At 40.9% G+C, this 22,323-nt stretch overlaps 1 protein-coding gene across 1 annotated transcript in view; it reads right to left on the bottom strand.

Moving 5' to 3' along the window:
- rnf38 (ring finger protein 38) overlaps positions 1-20,946 on the bottom strand; it is a 225,456-nt gene extending 204,510 nt beyond the window's left edge. The window contains exon 1 of the mRNA XM_028805790.2: positions 19,528-20,946. Within this exon, the coding sequence (XP_028661623.1) occupies positions 19,528-20,011 (484 nt within the window). The 5' untranslated portion in view covers positions 20,012-20,946. The remainder of the gene's footprint in view (positions 1-19,527) is intronic.
- Positions 20,947-22,323: the final 1,377 nt, after the last annotated feature.

Genomic DNA, 22,323 nt, shown 5'->3' with positions numbered 1-22,323 from the left:
AAAATTGATACCCTTACAGCTTGGATGTTTTCACGCATTCGTACAGTCCAAGAACAACCTGGAGATTTTCTGTTCAATGTTGTACCAGTCTGTCTAAATTTAGAGACCCACTGAAGAATAATTTTCCGATTTGGAATGTCACCGTTAGGAGGAATGTGGAAGTACGTTCAGAACAGTGTGATACATAGTGATGATGGATTTGTTATTTTTAAAGAATGCTTAGACAGTGAAAGCACAGTGTGTACCGGACCAAGAAATGTTGCCAACTGAAAACTACCAGGAATTGCCTTTCAAAAGACCCCCACCCCAACCCACTCGGCTACCTCTAACTTGCGCAATGACTTTGAGAAATGTGGTACTTCATTTTGGCTCACCCTGTACTTGGTATGTCAGTGGTGCATTCTTAGTAGCAGAGCCACCACTTTTTAGATCCCCACAGATGCTCCAGATGTAGTTGTTGCACCGTATATGTATACTTTTGAGAGAAAACCATAAAAACAGGTAATTGCAACAAAATGGTACATGATGGGAAAATGTAAAGGTGATTTTTGTGATCAATAGGCCAAAATCTATAAAATGCACCGAAAAGTGTTCAGGAAGCAGAAACGGTTTTGTCCGGTGTTATAAAAAAATGTATTTAATGGACCTAGCAGCTCAATTTCTGCACCCAGTCATCATCTGTGTTATTTCTAAATGGTGCTATATCAACTAGTGAGTGCTTGCTGCTGAATAAACAGGCAGCTTTTCTAGGAAAAAGTATAATATGACATTATCAAACCCATTGAAATCAAATTCAGGGTCAAACCCTACTCTGAAAGCCATCTGGTAAAAAGGAGGAATCCAGAACCTGGGTGTAAAACTAACACAAAAAACAACCAAGGGGATCCATCACTGTATTGCACAGATTGGAAAAAAGGTTTACCAATTGATAATTCCTAAAGAGGACATTATTATAATGTCTCATTGAAATAACTACTAATAGGATACCTAAAAATGCTTTTTTTTTTTTTTTAAATGTTAGCTAGGAAATGTTCTAAACAATTTACCTAAATATTAATAATGCTTTGTTAAAATTTCACTAAATGCACATGTAGCAGCATCTGTGAAAGCCTAGTAGGGACAGTGCATCCATTAGAAAATTCAACATTGAACATACACTGTGCTGAATTTATGGTACTGTTCTAGATGAACCACACAAAAGAAAAAGAGCGAGTGTATAAGCAAGTAGATTTTACACTGTGTAAGTTTTAACAAACAAACCTCATCCCTTCAGTCACATGAATTAGCACTCCCAGCAACAGCACAACTCTTCTCAGCCTTTGGAAAGCTCCCATGTGAAATGGAGGAGTGTTTCTATCCAGCTGCAACCTCTAGCCAAACTCTTTGCTGCCTTTTTATTTATTTATTTTTTTTTTTTTTAAATAGACAGACCATCCCCACTGCCCCCCTTCCCCATTCCAGGCTCTCCTGGGAAACGTGGCTGCCTACAGAGCCAGCCCAGAGCCTGCCAGAGAATGTGCTGTTACTGGCCCAAGAGGACGACATGCCAGGCTACCTCAGCCACACTGTTCTGGCAACCGCAAACCCCATTACTCCCACCACCATCCATCGCCTTTACTTCACTTAAGTCTGACCAACAAAGCAGGAAACCCTGGTGCCAACTTGGCCAGATGTTTTACCTTTTTTGCTTTTTTCAATGTTACATAAGCAAAATACTTGCGTCCACAGCCAAGTTTGCCCAAAGAGGCAGTGCAGGCTTGCAGCATTCAGGCAGTTTAGACACAAAGAAAGCAAAGCAAAATCCAGGGGAGTAGCAGACTTGAACATATACTCTGCTCTGTGTTCATTATACTCTTAACAGTAGGCCTGGTGCTCCCGACTTGGATCCCACATGACACGCTTGTGCTCTCAGCCTTTAATTTAAATGTTTGGCCAATTTTAGATGAGGCCACCTCTTCAGAGAGATCTGGGCAGGCTTTGCTTGACAGTCTTGAAAAGTACAGCTAAGGTGTGAACACTTTCTACATAGGAATGAATTTGTTCTCCTGAACGTGTTAATTAAAATTTTATGTCTCAAAAAGTAGTCATAGAAAAGGGGGGAACAATTAAGTGACCTTTTCATCTAAATGTTATACTACTTAATACAGTTAAATTTCAAATCCACTACTCCAATTCTGGGTAAAAAGGTTCCAAAGCCTATTCCAAAAACATTGGTTACAAGACAGGAGCCAGCTCTAAAATGCAAAACCATCCCTTCTTTCATTCATTCACATAACTTAAGTTGATGTCACATTACACAACCTCCAGTCAGAGGGGATGTTAAAAGTGACGACTGTATTTGTTGTCGGTGTCCGAGTCACATTACATGACTAGAAATTGTAGAGTAACTCAAATTATACATCTCCAGAACAATTTTCCAGTACAGTTTCACAAGCTCACCCCGTTTTCTGACAACCAATAATATGATGTCTGAGAGTGAGTTATATATATCACACACACACACACACACACACACACACACACACACACACACACACACACCACAGAAACAGGCAGGATCACAATTATAAACAGTGCTCATTGGCATGATGGAAAGAAAAGAGGAAAAAGTCCAGGTTCAACATAGTGCACATATTTTATCTGCTTGTGTTTCACGTAAAAAATATATATATTTACATACCACCACCCCCCAGATCCTACAAATCCATCTGTAAAACATCCACGTCATGTACTCCCTGCATTCAGAATAAGCACTACCCTTGAAAGGGGGATCTGACGCATCACATACAAAACCCATATCCGATGGTTTAAAAACAGTTTATCAGCAAGCAGTACATCTCATGAACAGAATCCTGACCATTCTGGCCAATATCAATTAACAAGAAAGTTGGCATAACTGGGTACCTCTTATTAACTTATTTGCAAAAGCCAAATGCAGAAGTATTGAGCCCACAATCATCCCACATCAGTTATGGTGGCTTATCCAAGTAATGCAAATGCCTGAAAATGAACTGCCACCTGAGTGCTGTACAGTCAATTATATCATGGCTAACACTCAGCACTTGAGAAGAAGAAACTATTTAAAAAGACCAGAGACAGGTTTCCTTGAAAAAGTTTGGAAAACGACCAGGAAGACATATGAGCAGAAGCTCACTATGGTTGGAACAAGTAGACTGGAGGAGAACAGGACAGCCTGGAGATGAAAAAAGGAAAACAGGAGGGACACCTCCATGAAGACTGCCATCGGCACTACAACCCATGTTTGCCCCATCTGTAATAAAAATTTGTGGTTCCAGGATTGGACTGTTTAGCCATCAGAGGACACACCGTTGAATGAGAGAAGTGGATAACATCATCAGATAATATGGACAGCAAAAGGAAAGAAAAAAAAAGGACATGTAGCATTCATGTTCTCTACTCTCTGCTGGATACTACTCTAAAAGATTTTTCCCTGTACAGGTAGTCCCCAGGTTACGGACATCCAACCTACGACTTACGAACGAGGACGCATCTGCGACGCATGCACCTCAGCAACTGCCGCTCCGTCATCTTCGGCCTGGGGATGTTGTAAGCGGTGGCTAGAGAGGGGAGATTTCGCTGCTCACACAGTGTAGTGTCCCTCGGGCGGCTCCTGGCAGCAAGCGGTTACCCATGGTCCATAGTCACCGGGGCCACAGCTGTCGCTCGTGTGCAGGACGATGGTTCGCTGCCCGCACACTACGCCGCTGTAGCTAATGCTCCTGACTGGACACAGGCTGGATGGAGCGGAGGGGGGCGTTTCCCTGCCCGCCCAGCACACACCACTGGTAATGCTACAAATGCGGTGACCCGGTTGTGGCTGAACGGGGCGGTGGGGGTAGCAGTGTACTGTGCCTCAGATGGCTGCCTGTTGAACTGGAGTTGGGTGATTCACTATCCGCATTTGGCTGCACCGTGTTCGTTCTCAATGGCAGCATACGGAGATAGATAGATAGATAGAGATAGATAGATAGATAGATATAGATACTTTATGGAGGTGATTGTGAGGTGGGCTGGTGATGAACCGCCCCTCGCCGCCCCCATTCATTCTCAATAGCAAGCCTGCTTGTACTGTTACGCACATAGCAGGAAGTTGTCTCTTGTCAGTACATCAGACGTGTAGACGGGTGCCTTCCTGCTGTGATGACGTGTACAGTACTGTACAGTAGAGCTCATCTTAACCTTTTGTCTTCACCCTTCAAGAATGTCTCTGAAACACAAATCTGGTGCAAGTGCTGGTGATACAGTAAAGAAGAGAAAAAACATCACCATTGAAAATAAAGTAGAAATAATAAAAAGGTCAGAGAGAGGTGAAACTCCATCATTCATTGGCACAGCACTTGGTTACAGTCGGTCAAAAATAGCATTTATTAAAATAATGTACCTGTTCCTACTTACATACAAATTCAACTTAAGTAAAAACCTACAGTCCCTATCTCGGATGTAACCTGGGGACTGCCTGTACTCTATTTTCTCACAGGACAGTAGAAGATAGCAATGCTGCCTCAAGAGCTGCCATGATTGCTGCCTTGTGCTTGGTTTTACCACAGCAGGCTTCAGTACTCCAAAAATATTAAAAGGAAATATGTACAAGACTACAAACAATAAGAGTCCAAAAATATTTGCTGCATAAGACAAACAAAGCTGGAGAATGGGTCATCCATTTTACAAACTTGCTTATTGGGTGCATTCACAAATAATGTAAAAAGCACCTACTGCAATAACCACGTTTGTCTGTCTGCCCGCACAAAACAACAAGTTGGATCCAATGGGATCAATTATGTAGAAATTTGTCACACTTGTTGTTTAAGGAAGTTTGTCACTAAAGGTCAATTTTCAATTTCTTATTTACATATCACGAAAACAAAGATGCACACATTTCTGAAATTTCAAAATCTCCCACTGAAAAGCACTGTTGAATTTGTGAACTCCTCTATCTTAAAACAGAGAAACATTGTGTGACTTCAACTATAAATAAGTTTACTGTTTCAACTTTAACTTAATCGTGTTTACATCAACTTGAGTATGTCTCTGTGTGTGTGTGTGTGTGTGTGTGTTTTGACAGCTAACCTCAAAACAGGGATACGAACAAATGTAGGCAGGGTTAGATGACCGAGTACTGCAATGCAAAAAGGTGCAATTTTGCATGAACCTCATCCACAGCAGCTCACTTTGCCTGCTCCTTGAAAGTGGAACAGGTGACATGATGCTCATGTCCATAAAAGTAAAAAAAATAAAAGCAACTTAACTTACTGTATGTAGAATTATATGAAAGACGGCTTAGTACACACTTTGTCACTATAGCATAAAGTGTCACCAAGTACCTCCATTACATAAAAATGATTCTCACAGCTACGGGTATATTATCTAAAGATAATAATTTCCCTGAAACTAATTAATTGTCAAATTAAAACAATGATCCACTAGCTAGGATGTCTGGATGCAGCCAACAATTTTAATTTGAGACTTGATCACAGATTTTAAATCTCAATTAGGTTTAAAAAATTTAAAACTTCAACTAGCCACAGCCCCACCATATTCAACAACTAACAGCAGCAGATGAATCTTTTCATCACTTGAGTTGAAATTGGCTATCTATGAAAGCAGTTACAGGCACGTGATAATGCAATATTGTATTAAAAATATATTTTATGAACACTGGTAACCAATGCAATTATGTTCAACTACCACTGTTATTTAAAAAGTGTCACCATTATAAAAATTTGCAATGAACAAAACTGTGATAAACTCTTTGATGATGCGACTACAAACTGTAAAGTTGCTCCAATTTTCAAACCGCCTTACCAAGCCTCTGAACTAATGCTGAACGATTAATTGCATATTTATTACGATAAGTCATTTCTGCAGTAAAAATATCACTGAATTAAATATATAACCGCAATTAAAATTAGGCAAGTAACTTAACTACACACTAAAAGGCTAAGAACAGAGTCTCTTTCATGCTACTGACACTCCTAGCAAACAATTACATCATATACGTAAGAGGCGCAACAGCAGCTCAGCATCTGTCAACTCGTTTATTGGCAAAGGCGGGAACAGCGTGGATATAGCCAAGACCGAAAATTCTGCCTTAAAAGCCGAAGATTTCATCCCCAAATGAGCGAGTAAATCTTGCATATGGCAGTACTTTGTAAATTGTCTTCCCATTTAAAGCCAAACTCAGGTATTTTGGAAATCATGTCGAGCGGAATGGCTTCTTTGAGAGGAAGCACAACAAACCTGTTTCACCATTTGAAACACAATCATAACGAGTAGTATGAAGAGTGCTGTTCAGAAAAATGTGCAAGCAGCACAGCCAGGCTGAAGACAAAATCTTAACCATCTCTAAAGCAGCCATTGATTTCCAAAAGTTTTGAATGCACATCACCACACAAGCTCAGGTTCCGAGGTCAAAAAGAAACAACACTACCTGTGTAAAGACATTGTGCCAATAGATACTATCCAAAAAAAAGATTGTGTACCTTATCAACAAACTTGATAAAAACAGATTCCATCCTGTACGTATTTTTCCCCAAGTCACCATGCTGGACACGTATGAGCAGTGTTGCAAACGGGTGTTGGGATAAGTGGAAGACATCAAATTTTTCACATGCATTACCAATCTTTGGTCAAGCCGGGCAACAGAGCCCATCCTAACAATTCACTTCATCAACCGTGACTTTGAATTAAAGACTTGGTGTTTACAGATATCCTAGATTTGGCTAGCTGGTGTTCATGTGAAGATGGGCTAGTGCATTTTATTACAGACAATGTGAAAAATATGATCCAAGTTACTGAAGTTACTGACTGCCCCAGACTTCTGTGTTTTGGACACAGACAGCACTTTGCCATCGGTAAGTGTTCATTTTATTTCAGAAATTAAACTAGCTAGTAAAACCGAGTAATGTGGAGTTAAAAAGCTTTGCCATTCTGTTATGCCTTACACTACTTACAGTATATTTACTGCATTTGGCAGACTCTTTCAGGGCGACTCAACATTAGTGCTATGTGAGTGCTATCTAGGTAAATGTTTCAAGTGTACTGGCAAACAAAAACCAGAATTGCTAACAAACTAGATTCCTGAGCTAAGATGAAACATAAGCAGGTTTTTTTTCCCCCCCTTTCCTTGAACTACACTACTGTCTGCCACCCCAAAGGCCTAGACTGTTACTATATTTTTCTGAAATCTGACTTGATTATTTTATTTATGTAAAATGTGGTGTTATAGGCAAAGGGCACAAGTAAGTCGACATTTCCTCTGTTTAAATTTGTAGGCATCCCAGCATACAGCATTTGGATCGGTAGAAACTAGAGCTAACATACAGCCTATATACATCAATGTTAATAAAACTAGTAAATGTTTTGGTTTTTGTAAATTTCACTTCAATCAGGATTGCAACTTCCTGCTTTTGACATTTTCAGAAAATGCTGTTAAAGATGACACTCGTATAGATCATGTTGCAGGGATTTGCAGAAAGCTGATGGAACTTTTATCCCACAGTTCAAAAAAAAAAGGTGGCACTGAAGACAGCACATAAGGAATTAAACTTACCTGAGCACGATTTGATTACAGAGTGCCCAAACAGATATGGAATAAGACAGAAAATGGTTGAGCGCCTCCTAGAGCAAGAACGGGCTCTGTCACAAGCCCCATCTCATGACAGAAAGACATGGCACCTGGTTCTAACATGGCAGGTCATAGAGGTCCTTAAGTCAGTGAATAAGGCACTAAAGTCACTTCAGGAATTTACAGATGCCTGTGTGGACAGGACTATGTTTGTGTGCTTTATGTGCAACCAGTACTTGAAAAACACTTGCAACACAGGAGGAAGACAGTGATTTTACCGCTCAATCAAATATAGAGTATAAGAGTACATGGAGAGAAAATACAAGGACCCCACAGCCCAGACTCTGATGGAATTGCTACTTTCCTAGACCCACAATTCAAGACAATCTCACAGACACAGAGGTAATTTTGTTGTTTGGAATGATTGATGGGAGAAGAGCTTCATACATAAGTTACATATATTTAAAAATCAGGAGTGGTCTCCCCTAGACTTTCTCGTATACTAGGATATGAGGATTGATATTTGAGGAGTAAACCGCAAGACAATGATTACATTTTAGTATTATGTACATTAAAAGAACCATCAACAACAAATCAAATTAATAAAATATTGAACAATTATTACAAAAGTAAATTTGAATAAATCAGACTCTGCAGCTGCATGAATAAAAAAAGTACCACTTCTGGTTAGCAGAAATAGCTCAAAAGTTGATAGAAATCTACATTTTGTACCTAATACTTATATGCAAAATTTGGTTGACCTAACTCAAAGGGTACTGATGTCATCGTGTTTACACACACACACACAAAATTCCAAAAATGGCATTTTCGGAATCAGAGAGATCTAAAATGTTGAGAGTCATCAAAATCAAATTTTTGGACGATTACAATACTTTCCCTACAAGAAAGTAAGTCGGACACAGGAAGGTCTAAAACATCGAGTTTCATGAAGATCTCGAGGTCGGATTTTTGGACGATTACAATACTTTCCCTATACTTTGCATACAAGAAAGTAAAAAATACTTGCATGCTCAATTCCTCTCACTCTCTCTCTCTTACAGAAGTACCACCCTGCAGTTAGCACCACAATTTCAGCCGGTTCAGGTCCTGGGCATCAGCAGAGCCACATAGCCACAGCAAGAAGAGGATGGAGAGGACTATGGGAAGTCTCTTGCATGCATCAGTTGTGGCCACACTTTTCCCTGCAGCCCCTGCTGAAGTTGAACATAATGGCTATCTTGTGACTCCCATAATTGACAGTGAGGGAGATCTTTTGCCTTGGAGGAAAATCCACCAGGTTAACTTTCCAAAATTAAGGAAGGTGGCCAAGAATTATCTGTGTGCCACAAACACACCTTCTGAAAGACTTTTTAGTGCATCGGGGATTGTTGGGACAAGCATTCATCTTTAAAGTCAAGCAAAGTGAAAATGCTAGTGTTCTTGAACAAACATCTATATACAGTACTGTGCAAAAGTTTTAGGCAGGTGTGAAAAAATGCTGTAAACAAAGAATGCTTTCAAAAATGGAAGTGTTAATCATTTATTTTCATCAATCAACAAAATGCAGTGAATGAACAAAAGAGAACTCTAAATCAAATCAATATTTGGTGTGACCACCCTTTGCCTTCAAAACAGCATCAATACTTCTAGGTACACTTGCACACAGTTTTTGAAGGAACTCGGCTGGTAGGTTGTTCCAAACATCTTGGAGAACTAACCACAAATCTTCTGTGGATGTAGGCTTCCTCACATCCTTCTGTCTCTTCATGTAATCCCAGGCACACTCGATGATGTTGAGATCAGGGCTCTGAGGGGGTCATACCATCACTTCCAGGTGGTCTTCTTCTTTTTTACGCTGAAGATAGTTCTTAATGACTTTGGCTGTATGTTTGGGGTCGTTGTCCTGCTGCAGAATAAATTTGGGGCCAACCATATGCCTCCCTGATGGTACTGCATGATGGATAAGTATCTGCCTGTATTTCTCAGCATTGAGAACACCATTAATCCTGACCAAATCTCCAACTCCATTTGCAGAAATGCAGCCCCAAACGTTCAAGGAACCTCCACCATGCTTCACTGTTGCCTGCAGACACATGTAGATAGATAGATAGATAGATGTACCGCTCTCCAGCCCTTCGACAAACAAAGTGCCTTCTGCTACAGCCAAATATTTCAAATTTTGACTCGTCAGTCCAGAGCACCTACTGCCATTTTTCTGCACCCCAGTTCCTATGTTTTCGTGCATATTTGAGTCGCTTGGCCTTGTTTCCACGTTGGAGGTATGGCTTTTTGGCTGCAACTCTTCCATGAAGACCACTTCTGGCCAGACTTCTCCGGACAGTAGATGGGTGTACCTGGGTCCCACTGTTTTCTGCCAGTTCTGAGCTGATGGCACTGCTGGACTTCTTCCGATTTCATAGGGTAAAAAGCTTGATGCGTCTTTCATCTGCTGCACTAAGTTTCCCTGGCCGACCACTGCGTCTACAATCCTCAATGTTGCCCGTTTCTTTGTGCTTCTTCAAAAGAGCTTGAACAGCACATCTTGAAAGCCCAGTCTGCTTTGAAATCTTTGTCTGGGAGAGACCTTGCTGATGCAGTAGAACTACCTTGTGTCTTGTTGCTGTGCTCAATCTTGCCATGACATGAAACTGTCTTCCGCAACCTCACCTTGGTAGCAGAGTTTGGCTGTTCCTCTCCCAGTTTTAAGCTTCCTACACAGCTGTTTCTGTTTCAGTTAATGACTGTTTCAACCTACGTGTGACATTGATGATCATTAGCACCTATTTGATATAATTGGTTGATCATACACCTGACTAGAATCCTACAAAATCCCTGACTTTGTGCAAGTGTACCTATAAGAATTGATGCTGGTTTGAAGGCAAAAGGTAGAAACACCAAATATTGATTTGATTTAGATTTTTCTTTTGTTCACTCACTTTGCATTTTGTAAATTGATAACAATAAACAATTTATATTTCTAAAAGCATTCTTTGTTTACAGCATTTTTTCACACCTGCCTAAAACTTTTGCACAGCACTGTATATATATATTTTTTTTAGGTTTAATACTGTTTTGTCACGACCTCTGACACAAATGCAGTTTAATGAAAGATTAAGAGAAATTAAGAGGTGTTTAAGTTTAAAAGTTACAAAATTCCACTCTTTCTATGATATGTTTAGTTTTACGTGCTCTTATTTATAAAGACATTTTCATATTCTTGAGAATTTGCAGGTCTTAAGCGAGATATACAGTGATCCCTCGCTATATCGCGCTTCGCCTTTCGCAGCTTCACTCTATCACGGATTTTATATGTAAGCATATTTAAATATATATCGCAGATTTTTTGCTGGTTCGCGGATTTCTGAGGACAATGGGTCTTTTAATTTCTGGTACATGCTTCATCAGTTGGTTTGCCCAGTTGATTTCATACAAGGGACGCTATTGGCAGATGGCTGAGAAGCTACCCAACTTACTTTTCTCTGTGTCTCTTGCGCTTTCTCTGATCCTGACGTAGGGGGTGTGAGCAGGGGGGCTGTTCGCACACCTAGACGATACGGACGCTCGTCTAAAAATGCTGAAAGATTATCTTCACGTTGCTACCTTCTGTGTGCAGCTGCTTAGTAAAGCGACATGCTGCACGGTGCTTCACATACTTAAAAGCTCAAAGGGCACGTATTGATTTTTCACTCCTTGTTTTTATCTGTCTCTCTCTCTCTCTCTCTCTCCCTGCTCCTGACAGAGGGGGTGTGAGCTGCCGCCTTCAACAGCTTTGTGCCGTGGTGCTTCGCATACTTAAGCCAAACAGCCCTATTGATTTGTTTGCTTTGCTCTCTGTTTCTGACAGCCTGTGCTCCTGACACGCACTCCTTTGAAGAGGAAGATATGTTTGCATTCTTTCATCATCTCTGTCTTGTCATGGAGCACAGTTTAAACTTTTGAAAAAGAGACAAATGTTTGTTTGCAGTGTTTGAATAATGTTCCTGTCTCTCTACAACCTCCTGTGTTTCTGCGCAAATCTGTGACCCAAGCATGACAATATAAAAAAAGCCATATAAACATATGGTTTCTACTTCGCGGATTTTCTTATTTCGCGGGTGGCTCTGGAACGCAACCCCCGCGATGGAGGAGGGATTACTGTAATTCAAACATTTCTTAGATTTTCACTATTGTTTGAAACAACATTTTACAGAATTATTTTTGTGAATATTTTGCAACATGCATTGCTTTTTGCATAAAACATGCATTTTTGCAGTATTAATTATTCACAGTAATTTTTGCATTTGAATAAATATATACAGCTAATAATCTCAATTTATCTTCTGTGTTGGCAGCATGTACAATTGGTCATACTGCACAGTGCACAACCTTAACCTCCAATTTATCACATTGTGTATCGTTTATGGCATCATCATCAAGTTTATCGTTCGTCGCAGTTCTTTCCTAATATCATACGGCTTTAGGGCTGGTTTATACTTCATGCTCAGAACGCTTACATGTATGCCACACGTTCCCAGCATTGTTTTGATACCAGAAATTAACATGCCGTGTGCGCAAGCTGCAGTACCAGCAAAACTATGGGCAGTGTGTGTTCAGGTTTTGGTACGTGACGTTAGCATCGTTGTTTGCCGTCAACAATGGACGGCAAGCCACATTGCAAGTCCAACAGGATCAATCTGTGTGCTTCGATGTTTGATGAATGGTTCGAAGCAGTGAAGCAAATCAAACTTAAATGCTGACATGCAAATGTGCTTTTCTTCATCCATTTCTCATATAGGCAAAACAAGCATTGCAGATTCCCCATCATAATGACATAATACATTAAAAAAGGTCTCATATACAGTACCATCTGTATCATTGTTGGTCTTTTTTTTTTTGCACATTCACAACAACATTGAATGCAAAGAAATTTTATTTTAACACCTTTGTCCCTCAACATACAGAGAAACTAGACATTATTTTCTCACCATGATGATGCTCTCGCAATTTCACCCTCCAGATTTACTTAAAGTATGCATACAAGTATAGACCGTACACTGTTGCATACCAGAAGCATTCTGAAGTGCATGCATCGCGTAGCATTAAGTATATCCCTGGCCTTAACGTTACACCATTACAGGAAAGTTGCATCATGGGGAGCTCGAACTTATCCTGTCCACACTGACAGCAAGCCATCAGCCACCTCCAGAAGATACAATTTTGCTGCAGGCCACACTCAGTTAAAGCCAGTTTAACACCACTATATATCCTAACAAGTCAATCTTTGTGATGTATTAAGAAATGAAGGAACAACTATACACACACAAACCATAATGAACACAGATCAAGCAAACAAACGCCAAACCGTGTCCAGTTCAAAAGGCCTGATCTCAGAATGTGTGAAGCAGCAGTGCCAAGCCACTCATGTAGAATCAGCTTACACTAGGCCTGTTTTGTTTTTTTTGTTTTTTTAAACTTAAAAAAAAAAAAAATATTAAAAAGCCAACATCTATTCAAAGACAGTACCAGGAGAACGTCTACAAGACTTTTTAAAAACACCCATCTTTTTAACTTACAGCTTGAAACAAAGACTTAAATCTGTTCCTTTAAACCACAGTAAGGCATTGTGACCTCCGAATGAAAAGTCACTATTAATGTCCAGCATCCAGTCATTTTTAGGTGTAGTTTGCACATTTCTCCCCATGTCTGCATGCATCTCCTTTTCACGTACTTCAGGTTTCCTCCCAAATGTCAAAGACAGGTGGTTAGTTTAAAGAGAAACTCTAAAACACTAAAATGTGTGAGTGTGGGTGTGTGCCTAAGAAATTATACACCATAGTAACTGATACCTACCATTGCTTACTTATAGCACTGATTAATTCTGAGGTGATGATGTAAGTATTGAGGCTGCTGCATCAAGCCTCCGAAGTCCTGGTTTTAAATTCGAGCCCAATCAATGTCTGTGTGGTGTTTGCAAGTACTCCCAGTATTCCCAATTTTTTCTTCTGGATACCCCCGTTTACTCGCAATTCCCAAAGTCACACTGGTTGGACCAACTGACAAATTTGTGGGACTTGTACGAGTTAAGTGTGGCTCTAATTCAGTGTGTCCTGGCGGGCATTAGCCTTGCAGAAATTGTGAAGGAAGTTTAACCGGCCAATGCCTCCAAGAACACAGCAAAGACACAGTGGAGTGGCTTAAGAATGAAAGGGTCAATGACATCAAAAGGTCCAGTCAAAGCTTATGAACAAATCCAACTAGAAAATATCTGGAATGTCTTAAAGAAACCCCTCTATCAACAGTCCTTTTACCAGCTGAGCTTGGACTGTTCTGTATGGAGGGGGAAGAAAAAAAAAACCCACGGAAAAGTGTTGCCAAAGGGAATTATGGCTGGAATTCTAGCAGAAACAGCGTCCAAAAATCCTTATGGAGTATTTATCTTGTTGCTCTCTTTTCTGACAGATTTTCACAGAGAAATGGTATGTTAAAATGTGCATATAATGGTGAAAATCTAATGTAATTTGTATTTAATACAAGCTGTGGTATAAAATGTGACAATTTTAAAGGGGTGTTGGGATATTTTGGTATACTGCATCAGTAAATTCCCTTATGCTGTCTGTATCATTTGCTGAAAACTGTGGTTCTTGGCGAGCTAGAGCTAAGCTGCGATTTGACATGCTTCTAAAAGGAACTACCCAGGGAGAACCTAAAAATACATAGAGAGAAAGTATAATTTTCTATCAATAGTGCAGTGAAATACATAGGTTCTACATTGTATTTTTTTTCTTATGGTTTATATTTTAAGGTATAGCTGGGGGGGGGGGGGTAATTATATTTTTATATTATATAAATAAAATGAGCAAGGAACAGGTTGAGATATGGGGGTATTTGGAATTTGATTTGAAAGTGATGATGAGTATCTGTGGCTTTGACAGGCAAAAGCAAAAAAGGTCCCAACAAAAACATTTCATTCAAATAATAATCATCATCATCTTGAAAAACACTGAATATTCAGATTTACTGCAAATGGTTGAATACACTGAAAGTGGCTTGATTGGGAATTGAATCTAGCTCTATGGAGATGTAGAGTACATACTCATTGTGTCCACAATGCCCTCCAGTGGACCTTTTACTCACCCAAAGCACATAACACAACACATCACATACAAAAGATGCTCAGTTTAGTTAATGGACGGCTCTATAGGTTGTATGTACCAGATTATACCCTACGGCAGACTGGGATTCAGCTTAGAGCTGGTTCATACGTTATACCCTGTGAGGCCAAGATAAGTTTCAGACAACCTTTCACCATGTCATGGAAAAGGTGGGCTCAGAAAATAAATAATAAATACCAGAAAAATTCCTCGTAAACCAAATCCAAAATAATTTTGAGAAAAAAAGGCAACATATTTGCATTGTTTGAATAATTACACTCTAAATGCAGTTTTCCAAGTACACATTTTTTTCCTATATACAAATACAGAATTTTGTTTAAAGAAATCTACGCAATTTTCCACACCTCACACCCATATCTACCCCAGATGCAATAGTGGTTAGTCTTGATGCAGCATTTCAAGAATATATAAAACTATTTTAAAGAATGTACCCTTCAAAGACCTGAGGGAACGTTAGAACAGGGAATATTTCAATTAGCATCTCAGAAAAGGAATGGACCTAGGCCATACACTGAATACAATGTAGTTCTTTATGTGCCATGCATTCCATAATTCAACTAAAAATCTTTCATCTACCACATTTATCTTGTTTAAAATTGTCCAAAAATATTCCTCAAAGCAAGATTCGATGTGCGAGCATTGCCAATTATTTCTAGCATCACTATTTGAATCAGCAAATATTTTGGGAATGCACTAAATAACATTTTGGAGAAAAATCTTTACATACTTCTCAAATAGCCTCACTGTTACAATCATTCCTAATCCATTAAAATATTTGGTGTATTCCTAGATGGGGGGGGGGGGGGGGTTTGAGTATATTTGGTGTATTCTAGGATGAACATATACCACACCGCAGACAAATATTCCAATCCAACCTATATAACTCAATAGGAAGCAATATTCTGTATTATGGCACATTATTAAAAATGTTTCTCTTTGAGGAAAATGGCCAAAACTTTTTTTTAAAAACATGGGAAGAATTAATTTCAGAATAAGCATGCTGGGCCCGTGATTAACTCTTATACTATTAATTGTTCTATTACATGTAAAATGTTGTGTACCCAATTTGTGTATTCTCTCTCATTTTTCTTTTTGGGTGGGAGTTGAATCACGTTTTTTTCTTCTATGTATTTTTAATTTTCCTTATTTTCAAGTATATCTCTGAATCTGTTATGTTATTATCCTGTGTTTGATTGTGTAGTATGCTGCTATAACATTGTTTTTTGAAAATAAAATTTATATAGTAAATAAACATGATTGCTCAAGAATACAGTTGCAAGTTCCAGTATAAAATAAAAACTGATTGTTCACCTTTAACTGGATACTGTTTAAGAAAACCAACTTTTATTTGGCAACTTTTTCCATTAAATTCAAACACAAAGTGTAATTTACTTTAACTACAACCATATTCAAAGGAAAAGAGAGACTAGAGAACCAATCTTATAAAATGAATTGGATTAAGTATCCTTTCTTAATGTAACACACACACAAAGTGACTGGACATGAAGTCTAGTTTGCCCTGGAAGCCTGTCAGTCTGTACAGGGAGAATATGCAAATTTCTTTTAGATAACAAAGCCTAAATGATCAAATTACTACAGCAAAATAATTCTAACTAATACCTTTTGTGCTTTGAAAATATCTTTTAATGGTGCACTGTGGGCTTTGAATAAACAATGGGAGGGCTGAAGCTTGAAAATACACCTTATGTGAAGGACCCTAGACTCATGGGCTGAAGCTTGAAAATACACCTTATGTGAAGGACCCTAGACTCATAGTGGACTCATCACTATCTACGGAGAGTGTGTTGCCACACACCCCCCACACCCCCATGACAAACCATCACAGAATCCCAAATTAGGACCTGAGCGCAGCCGTGCACTATCTATAGTATACAGTAATCAAGAAATAGGATGTTATATATCTTGACGTGCTGGGTATATGTCAAAGGAGACAATGCTTAAATTATATAACATCTCACCTGGAGTACTGTGTATATTTTCATTTTCCATATTACAAAAAAAAAGACATAGCAGTGCTAGGCAGAGTACAGAAGGTATGAGTTAGGAGGAGAGACTGAATAAAAGTTGGATCTTTGCATCTTAAGCAAACAGAGATTAAGAGGATGCATTAATAAAATAGTTTAAAACTATAAAGTATAGTTTATACCAAACCAAAGACAAGCAAACAAATGGCCTGGTAAATCTCAGTAATCCAGATATTGATGTAAGAATAAAAGAACATCAAAAAATTGACAAATAAGAGAAAACCATTCAGTCCATCAAGCTTGCTTCTTTATCTAATAGCTAAGCTGTCCTAATACCTCATCCAGATACATGCCACAAATGCATTTTGTGATGTTTTGTTCCTGCTGGGATAGGTTCTGGGCTCCCATGATTGCAAAAGAAATGAAGGTTTAGAACATGTACAGACCTGATCTCCTTACTTAATATTGTATGCCTTTTTAGCACTGGCAGCAAAATCCTACTTTTTGAAATTACTATCAACCACAACTGGACACAGAGATTTTCTAAAGTTTGGGGAAAAAGTGGGTGACCAGCACTCTCTGGGAGTTAGAGATCTCCCTGAACTATTTTGTTCTGTAAACAATGGTGAAAAGTGTTTTTTTTTTTTTCTTCCTCACAAGTCAGAATCTGTCAGAGGTGTGCCAGGTCACACCTTAGTGTCCAAAAGCAATTGAGCTGCAACCTCTGCAGAGCCAAAAAGAGCACCAGAAAACTAAAGGGTCAACACTCTGGAGAAATATTTTGGAAACCTAACCCTCTCCCATCACCCACCACCTCATCACTAAAACTTTCGTCAGCAGACAAGAGTCAAACTGCAAGGAAGGTTAATGACCGGAGGCAACTAGCAAAGCCACAAATTTGAGGAACCACTGGCAGTAAGTAAAGTGATACAACGGACAACCAAATGGTGGGGGTGTGCTCCTTGGGGAGATTGCATGTTCGCCCTATATTTACATAGATAACAAATTGTCAGGCTTATTGGCAGGGTGGGAGTTGACTTATAAATTGATTCTTGCTTTCACATCTGCTGTGGCTGACTAAGGCCCTCTATTTCTAAAACACAAGAAAAATAGTAGTTTGGCTAGTGAGTCTATATTTTGCCCAATGCCTCTAAGAACACCTGTTTATCCATGCAAGCAGCTAATCACGTGGTAGCAGTGCACTACAAAAAAAAAAAAAAAAAAATTGCAGTTACAGGTCAGGAGCTTCAGTTAATGTTCACATCAAACACCAGAATTGGAATAAAATGTGGTCTTAGTGATTTCAATCATGGCATGACTGCTGGTGCCAGCCAGGCTGGTTTAAGTATTTCTGCAACTGCTGATCTCCTGTGATTGTTACACAGAACAGTCTCTACGGTTTACTCAGAATAGTGCAAAAAATCAAAAGGCTTTCAGTAAGCAGTGGTTCTGCTGACAGAAATACCTTGTTGACGAGTCTCTTTACAACTGTGATGAGCAAAAAAGCATCTTAGACTGCACAACATGATAAACCTTGAGGCAAATGGGTACAACAACAGAAGACCATGTCAGGTCCCACTCCAGTCAGCCAAGAACAGAAAGCTAAGGCTGCATTGGATACAGACTAGCAAACACTGGCCAGACGAGGACTTTAAAGATACGGCCTGGATCGATTAATTTTTGTTGAGACACACAGACAAAAGCATTAAAATGTTGTGCCAACAGCATGAATCTATGTCCCAAACCTGCCTTGTGTCAAAAGTTCAGGGTAGTGGTGGTGTAATGGTGTGAGGAATGTTTTCTTAACACACTGTGGGCCCATTAATAACAAATCAGCCATGGCTTGCATGCCACGGCCCATTTAAGTATTGTTGCAGACCATGGCCTGATCATGTCTTGAACAGCCTGCGTCATCTAAATTTTTCTAACAATCTACTGAAGGAATTAACTGGATAGAACCAACTAACTTTGTGGGGAAGAGCGCCCAGTTCTCGTCTAATATTTTTATAATTTTTGATGCGCTTCCCTTTGTGGTCACAATTGGCCCGTCTTCTAATGGCTACTTCCTACATGTTATTACACCATGTCACAAAGCAAAAAAGTGGTCTCAAAACAGATTTCATGAGCATGACAATGAATTCAGTGTTCTTCAATGGTCTTCCCAGTAACCGGATCTGAATCCAATATTACGCCTTTGGGATGTGACAGAACAGTAGAATTGCAGCATGATGTACAGCTGACAAATCTGAAGAAATTGCATGTTACAATCATGTCAACATGGCCCAGAACCTCAAAAAGAATGTTTTCAACATCTTGAGGAATCCATGCCAGGAAGACTTGAGGCGGTTTTGAGAGGAAAAGGAGGACCTACTGAGTACTAGAACAGTATTCCTAAGAATTTGCTCAGTAAGTGCATTTCTCATCTCAAATCTCCAATTACTTTTTGCATCAAAAGCAGTCCACTTCAGCAAACCTCATTAAAATTCAAAAGACCTATGTCTTTGGCACAAAACAAGACTCCTGTGTAGAAGAGTATCGACCGTGGGTTCAGTTACTCCATAAGTATAAAAAAAAAAAAAAACTAGTCTGATGGAGCCCACACACACCCAAAATGTTTAATCAGGCAACTCAAGAGTGCAGAGTTGGAAAATAAATGTTGTGGCTGGCTCTCTTGACCCCAAGCACGTTACGAGACGTTTCATATGGAGATATACAACCGGTCTCAGTCGAGGTTTCAGACATTCCCCCAGTTAAAACTGTCTCTCTTCATTTTATTAGCACTATGCACTCATAGCGAACGACTTACCTGCTGTGGTGCGGTGATCGCCTCCGATTGAACGACCCTCAGCGCGGTTGGTGGCACCTGTCGAGTCGCACCCGGGACTGTGCTGCGGAAAGTGGCCGCCTCCGCCATGCTGTTGTTGGAAGGAAGTAGTGTTGCTTGTATTGCTGTTCATACCGTGTTGGAGAAATCCGGAGCGAGATCGGGACCGAGTTCTTGGGGGTTCCGGGAGCGGGGGATGCGAATGGTGGTAAGAGGAGGAGGTGGTAGGAGGGGAATGGGAAGGAAGGGAGGAAGTGGACGCCGTCAGCAGTCTGCTCGCACCACTGCCACCGCCGCCGGTGGCCCCTGACCCCCCTCCGCCACCCCCGAGCTGAGCCTGCTCTGGACCAGACACCCCCCTCTCGTCACAAGCATGGCTCGTCTTGGGAACGGCGTCGGAAACGGGTCGCAACCGCGAATAAAAGCAGGGCTCTTGTGTGGGCTGAGAAGTGGAGGCGATTGGCATTTCCTTTCTAGGGATTTTATGGTGCCAGCTGAGTTTTTCTTCTTTTTTTTATATAAAGGTTCCCGTACTAATGCGGGAATTGGTGGCTGCGACAAAAAGAAAATCAGTAACGCCACGGCAAAAGTTTAGTGTCGCACAGGACTTGTCAATAAAGTTATCCAAAACGACAAGAGGTCCCCTAGTGAGCAAAACCACCGATTTGTGCTGTTTACATCCAAACAACGGGGGCGTCAGGCTGTAGAATCCAATAATGGGGGTGTTGCCTAGTGCTGGGTCCAAAGCAAGTGGCGAACCCCCTAAAAAATAAACTTCCGTGCACGATTTCCACCCCTCCTTGAGAGTTCAATGAAGCGGCCACAACATGCCTCCTTAAATTGTAGGGAGGGAGCGCCTGGCTGCGTCTCGCTTACTTCCGTACAATCCCGGCCATCTCACTGGATTCGGGTTGCGCCGCTCAGTCTTCTGAGCCTCCTTGATTTTACCCGCACCCCGTTACCCAAATTAAAAAAGCAGAAAGTTTGGCGTCCCTGTTCCCTTCTCCTTAGCTTTCACTTTAATAAAAAGGGAGCTTCCTTCCCCCCGCAGCTGCTTCTTTAGCCAAGTCGTACTTCCCTCACAGAAGCCAAGCAGCGCGTTGCAACGGATCCATGAGCGTGCCGTGCTCGCCTTCCAGTTTCTCGTCTACGAAAAGAAAACGGGAGACCAGCGGAGATCGTCTTTTAAAAGTAAATCCCGAACGCAGACTCCGCTTCTGGAACTGCACAACACTGTTTTGATGGTCGCTCCGTATCTCTCTCCCTCCCTCTCTCGCTCTCTCTCTCCTTTTTAAAGCCCCAGCCAGCTGCTGATCCGCTCCGCTTCGCTCGTCGTGCGACTGCGCCTGCCCTCTCACTGTTTGTCAGGCGCTCGGTGTCAGTGTGAAATGTGAATAGAGATCAATGGCACTGGGGCTCCACGGCAAGGCATGATTCATCAAACCACGAGTTCACTGACAGCGGGCACAGCTTCACAACGCGTATAGTGCAGCAGGTCCCACAGCTCTTGGCACCAAAGCGTGGGAAGGGATTGGGTACGGGCACGGGCGCCGGTCCGAGATCACACGACTTCGAGGGGGTGTTGAGTAGCCACTTGTGCCTATCGGCAGCGCGGAGCTCGATTGAGCGGGATTGCCAAAGAGGTTTGACTGCCTGCGCACAGCCGGAGACAGAAAAGAGAGGCGGGGACGGAGTTGTGAATTATTTACAAACTTACAACTGGCAGAGCTGCTGCCTCGGATCGGTTTCTCCAACTCTAATACCAAAAACGGAGACGGCTTTATGCACTTCTATTACTCATTTTTTCCCTGTTTCGTGAACGACTGTGTGGATTGGACATTCGTAGTAACCAGTAATACAGAACGAGCTTGGAACCCAAGTTGTCCTGTGCTGTGGGATACTGGAGTACTACTGGTTATACGTATATGTCGGTTTATTAAGTTCTGTGAGAAACTAGACCATGCCCTCATGGTGTTTCAGTTTCCAGTTTTGGCTTCTATACAGAAAAAAATGGATAAATATAGACAAAATGAAAAGTCTGAATTACGGTATACCGCTCTGATTCCGGGTATTAATAAGAAATGCAATGATTTACCTTATGAGGTAGAAGAACATAATACACAAGTATGTTTGTGTCAGATATATGAAATAGTGTATGCTTCAATTTAAATGTTTAAAATCGAAATATTCTCGATTATTATGAAATTTTATCATTTGTCACCCACTGATAGGGGTCCATAGAGGGCTTGATCCTTAGTAAAGGTATAAAAATGATTATATATTTATAATCATTGACCTTGAAATAGTCTAAAATGATACCCTGCGTATTTATGTTTTGTAACTTGTAATTTTTAACTTTCTTGGAGTGGCTTGTAGAGGGCTAGGATCATCTGTAAACTATCATCCATCCATCCATTGTCTCCCGCTTATCCGAGGTCGGGTCGCGGGGGCAGCAGCTTGAGCAGAGATGCCCAGACTTCCCTCTCCCCGGCCACTTCTTCTAGCTCTTCCGGGAGAATCCCAAGGCGTTCCCAGGCCAGTCGAGAGACATAGTCCCTCCAGCGTGTCCTGGGTCTTCCCCGGGGCCTCCTCCCGGTTGGACGTGCCTGGAACACCTCACCAGGGAGGCGTCCAGGAGGCATCCTGATCAGATGCCCGAGCCACCTCATCTGACTCCTCTCGATGCGGAGGAGCAGCGGCTCTACTCTGAGCCACTCCCGGATGACTGAGCTTCTCACCCTATCTTTAAGGGAAAGCCCAGACACCCTGCGGAGGAAA

This window comes from Erpetoichthys calabaricus, chromosome 7 (assembly GCF_900747795.2).
Source record: "Erpetoichthys calabaricus chromosome 7, fErpCal1.3, whole genome shotgun sequence".
Taxonomy (NCBI): Eukaryota; Metazoa; Chordata; class Cladistia; order Polypteriformes; family Polypteridae; genus Erpetoichthys; species Erpetoichthys calabaricus.
This window is presented reverse-complemented; position numbering and strand designations above follow the sequence as displayed.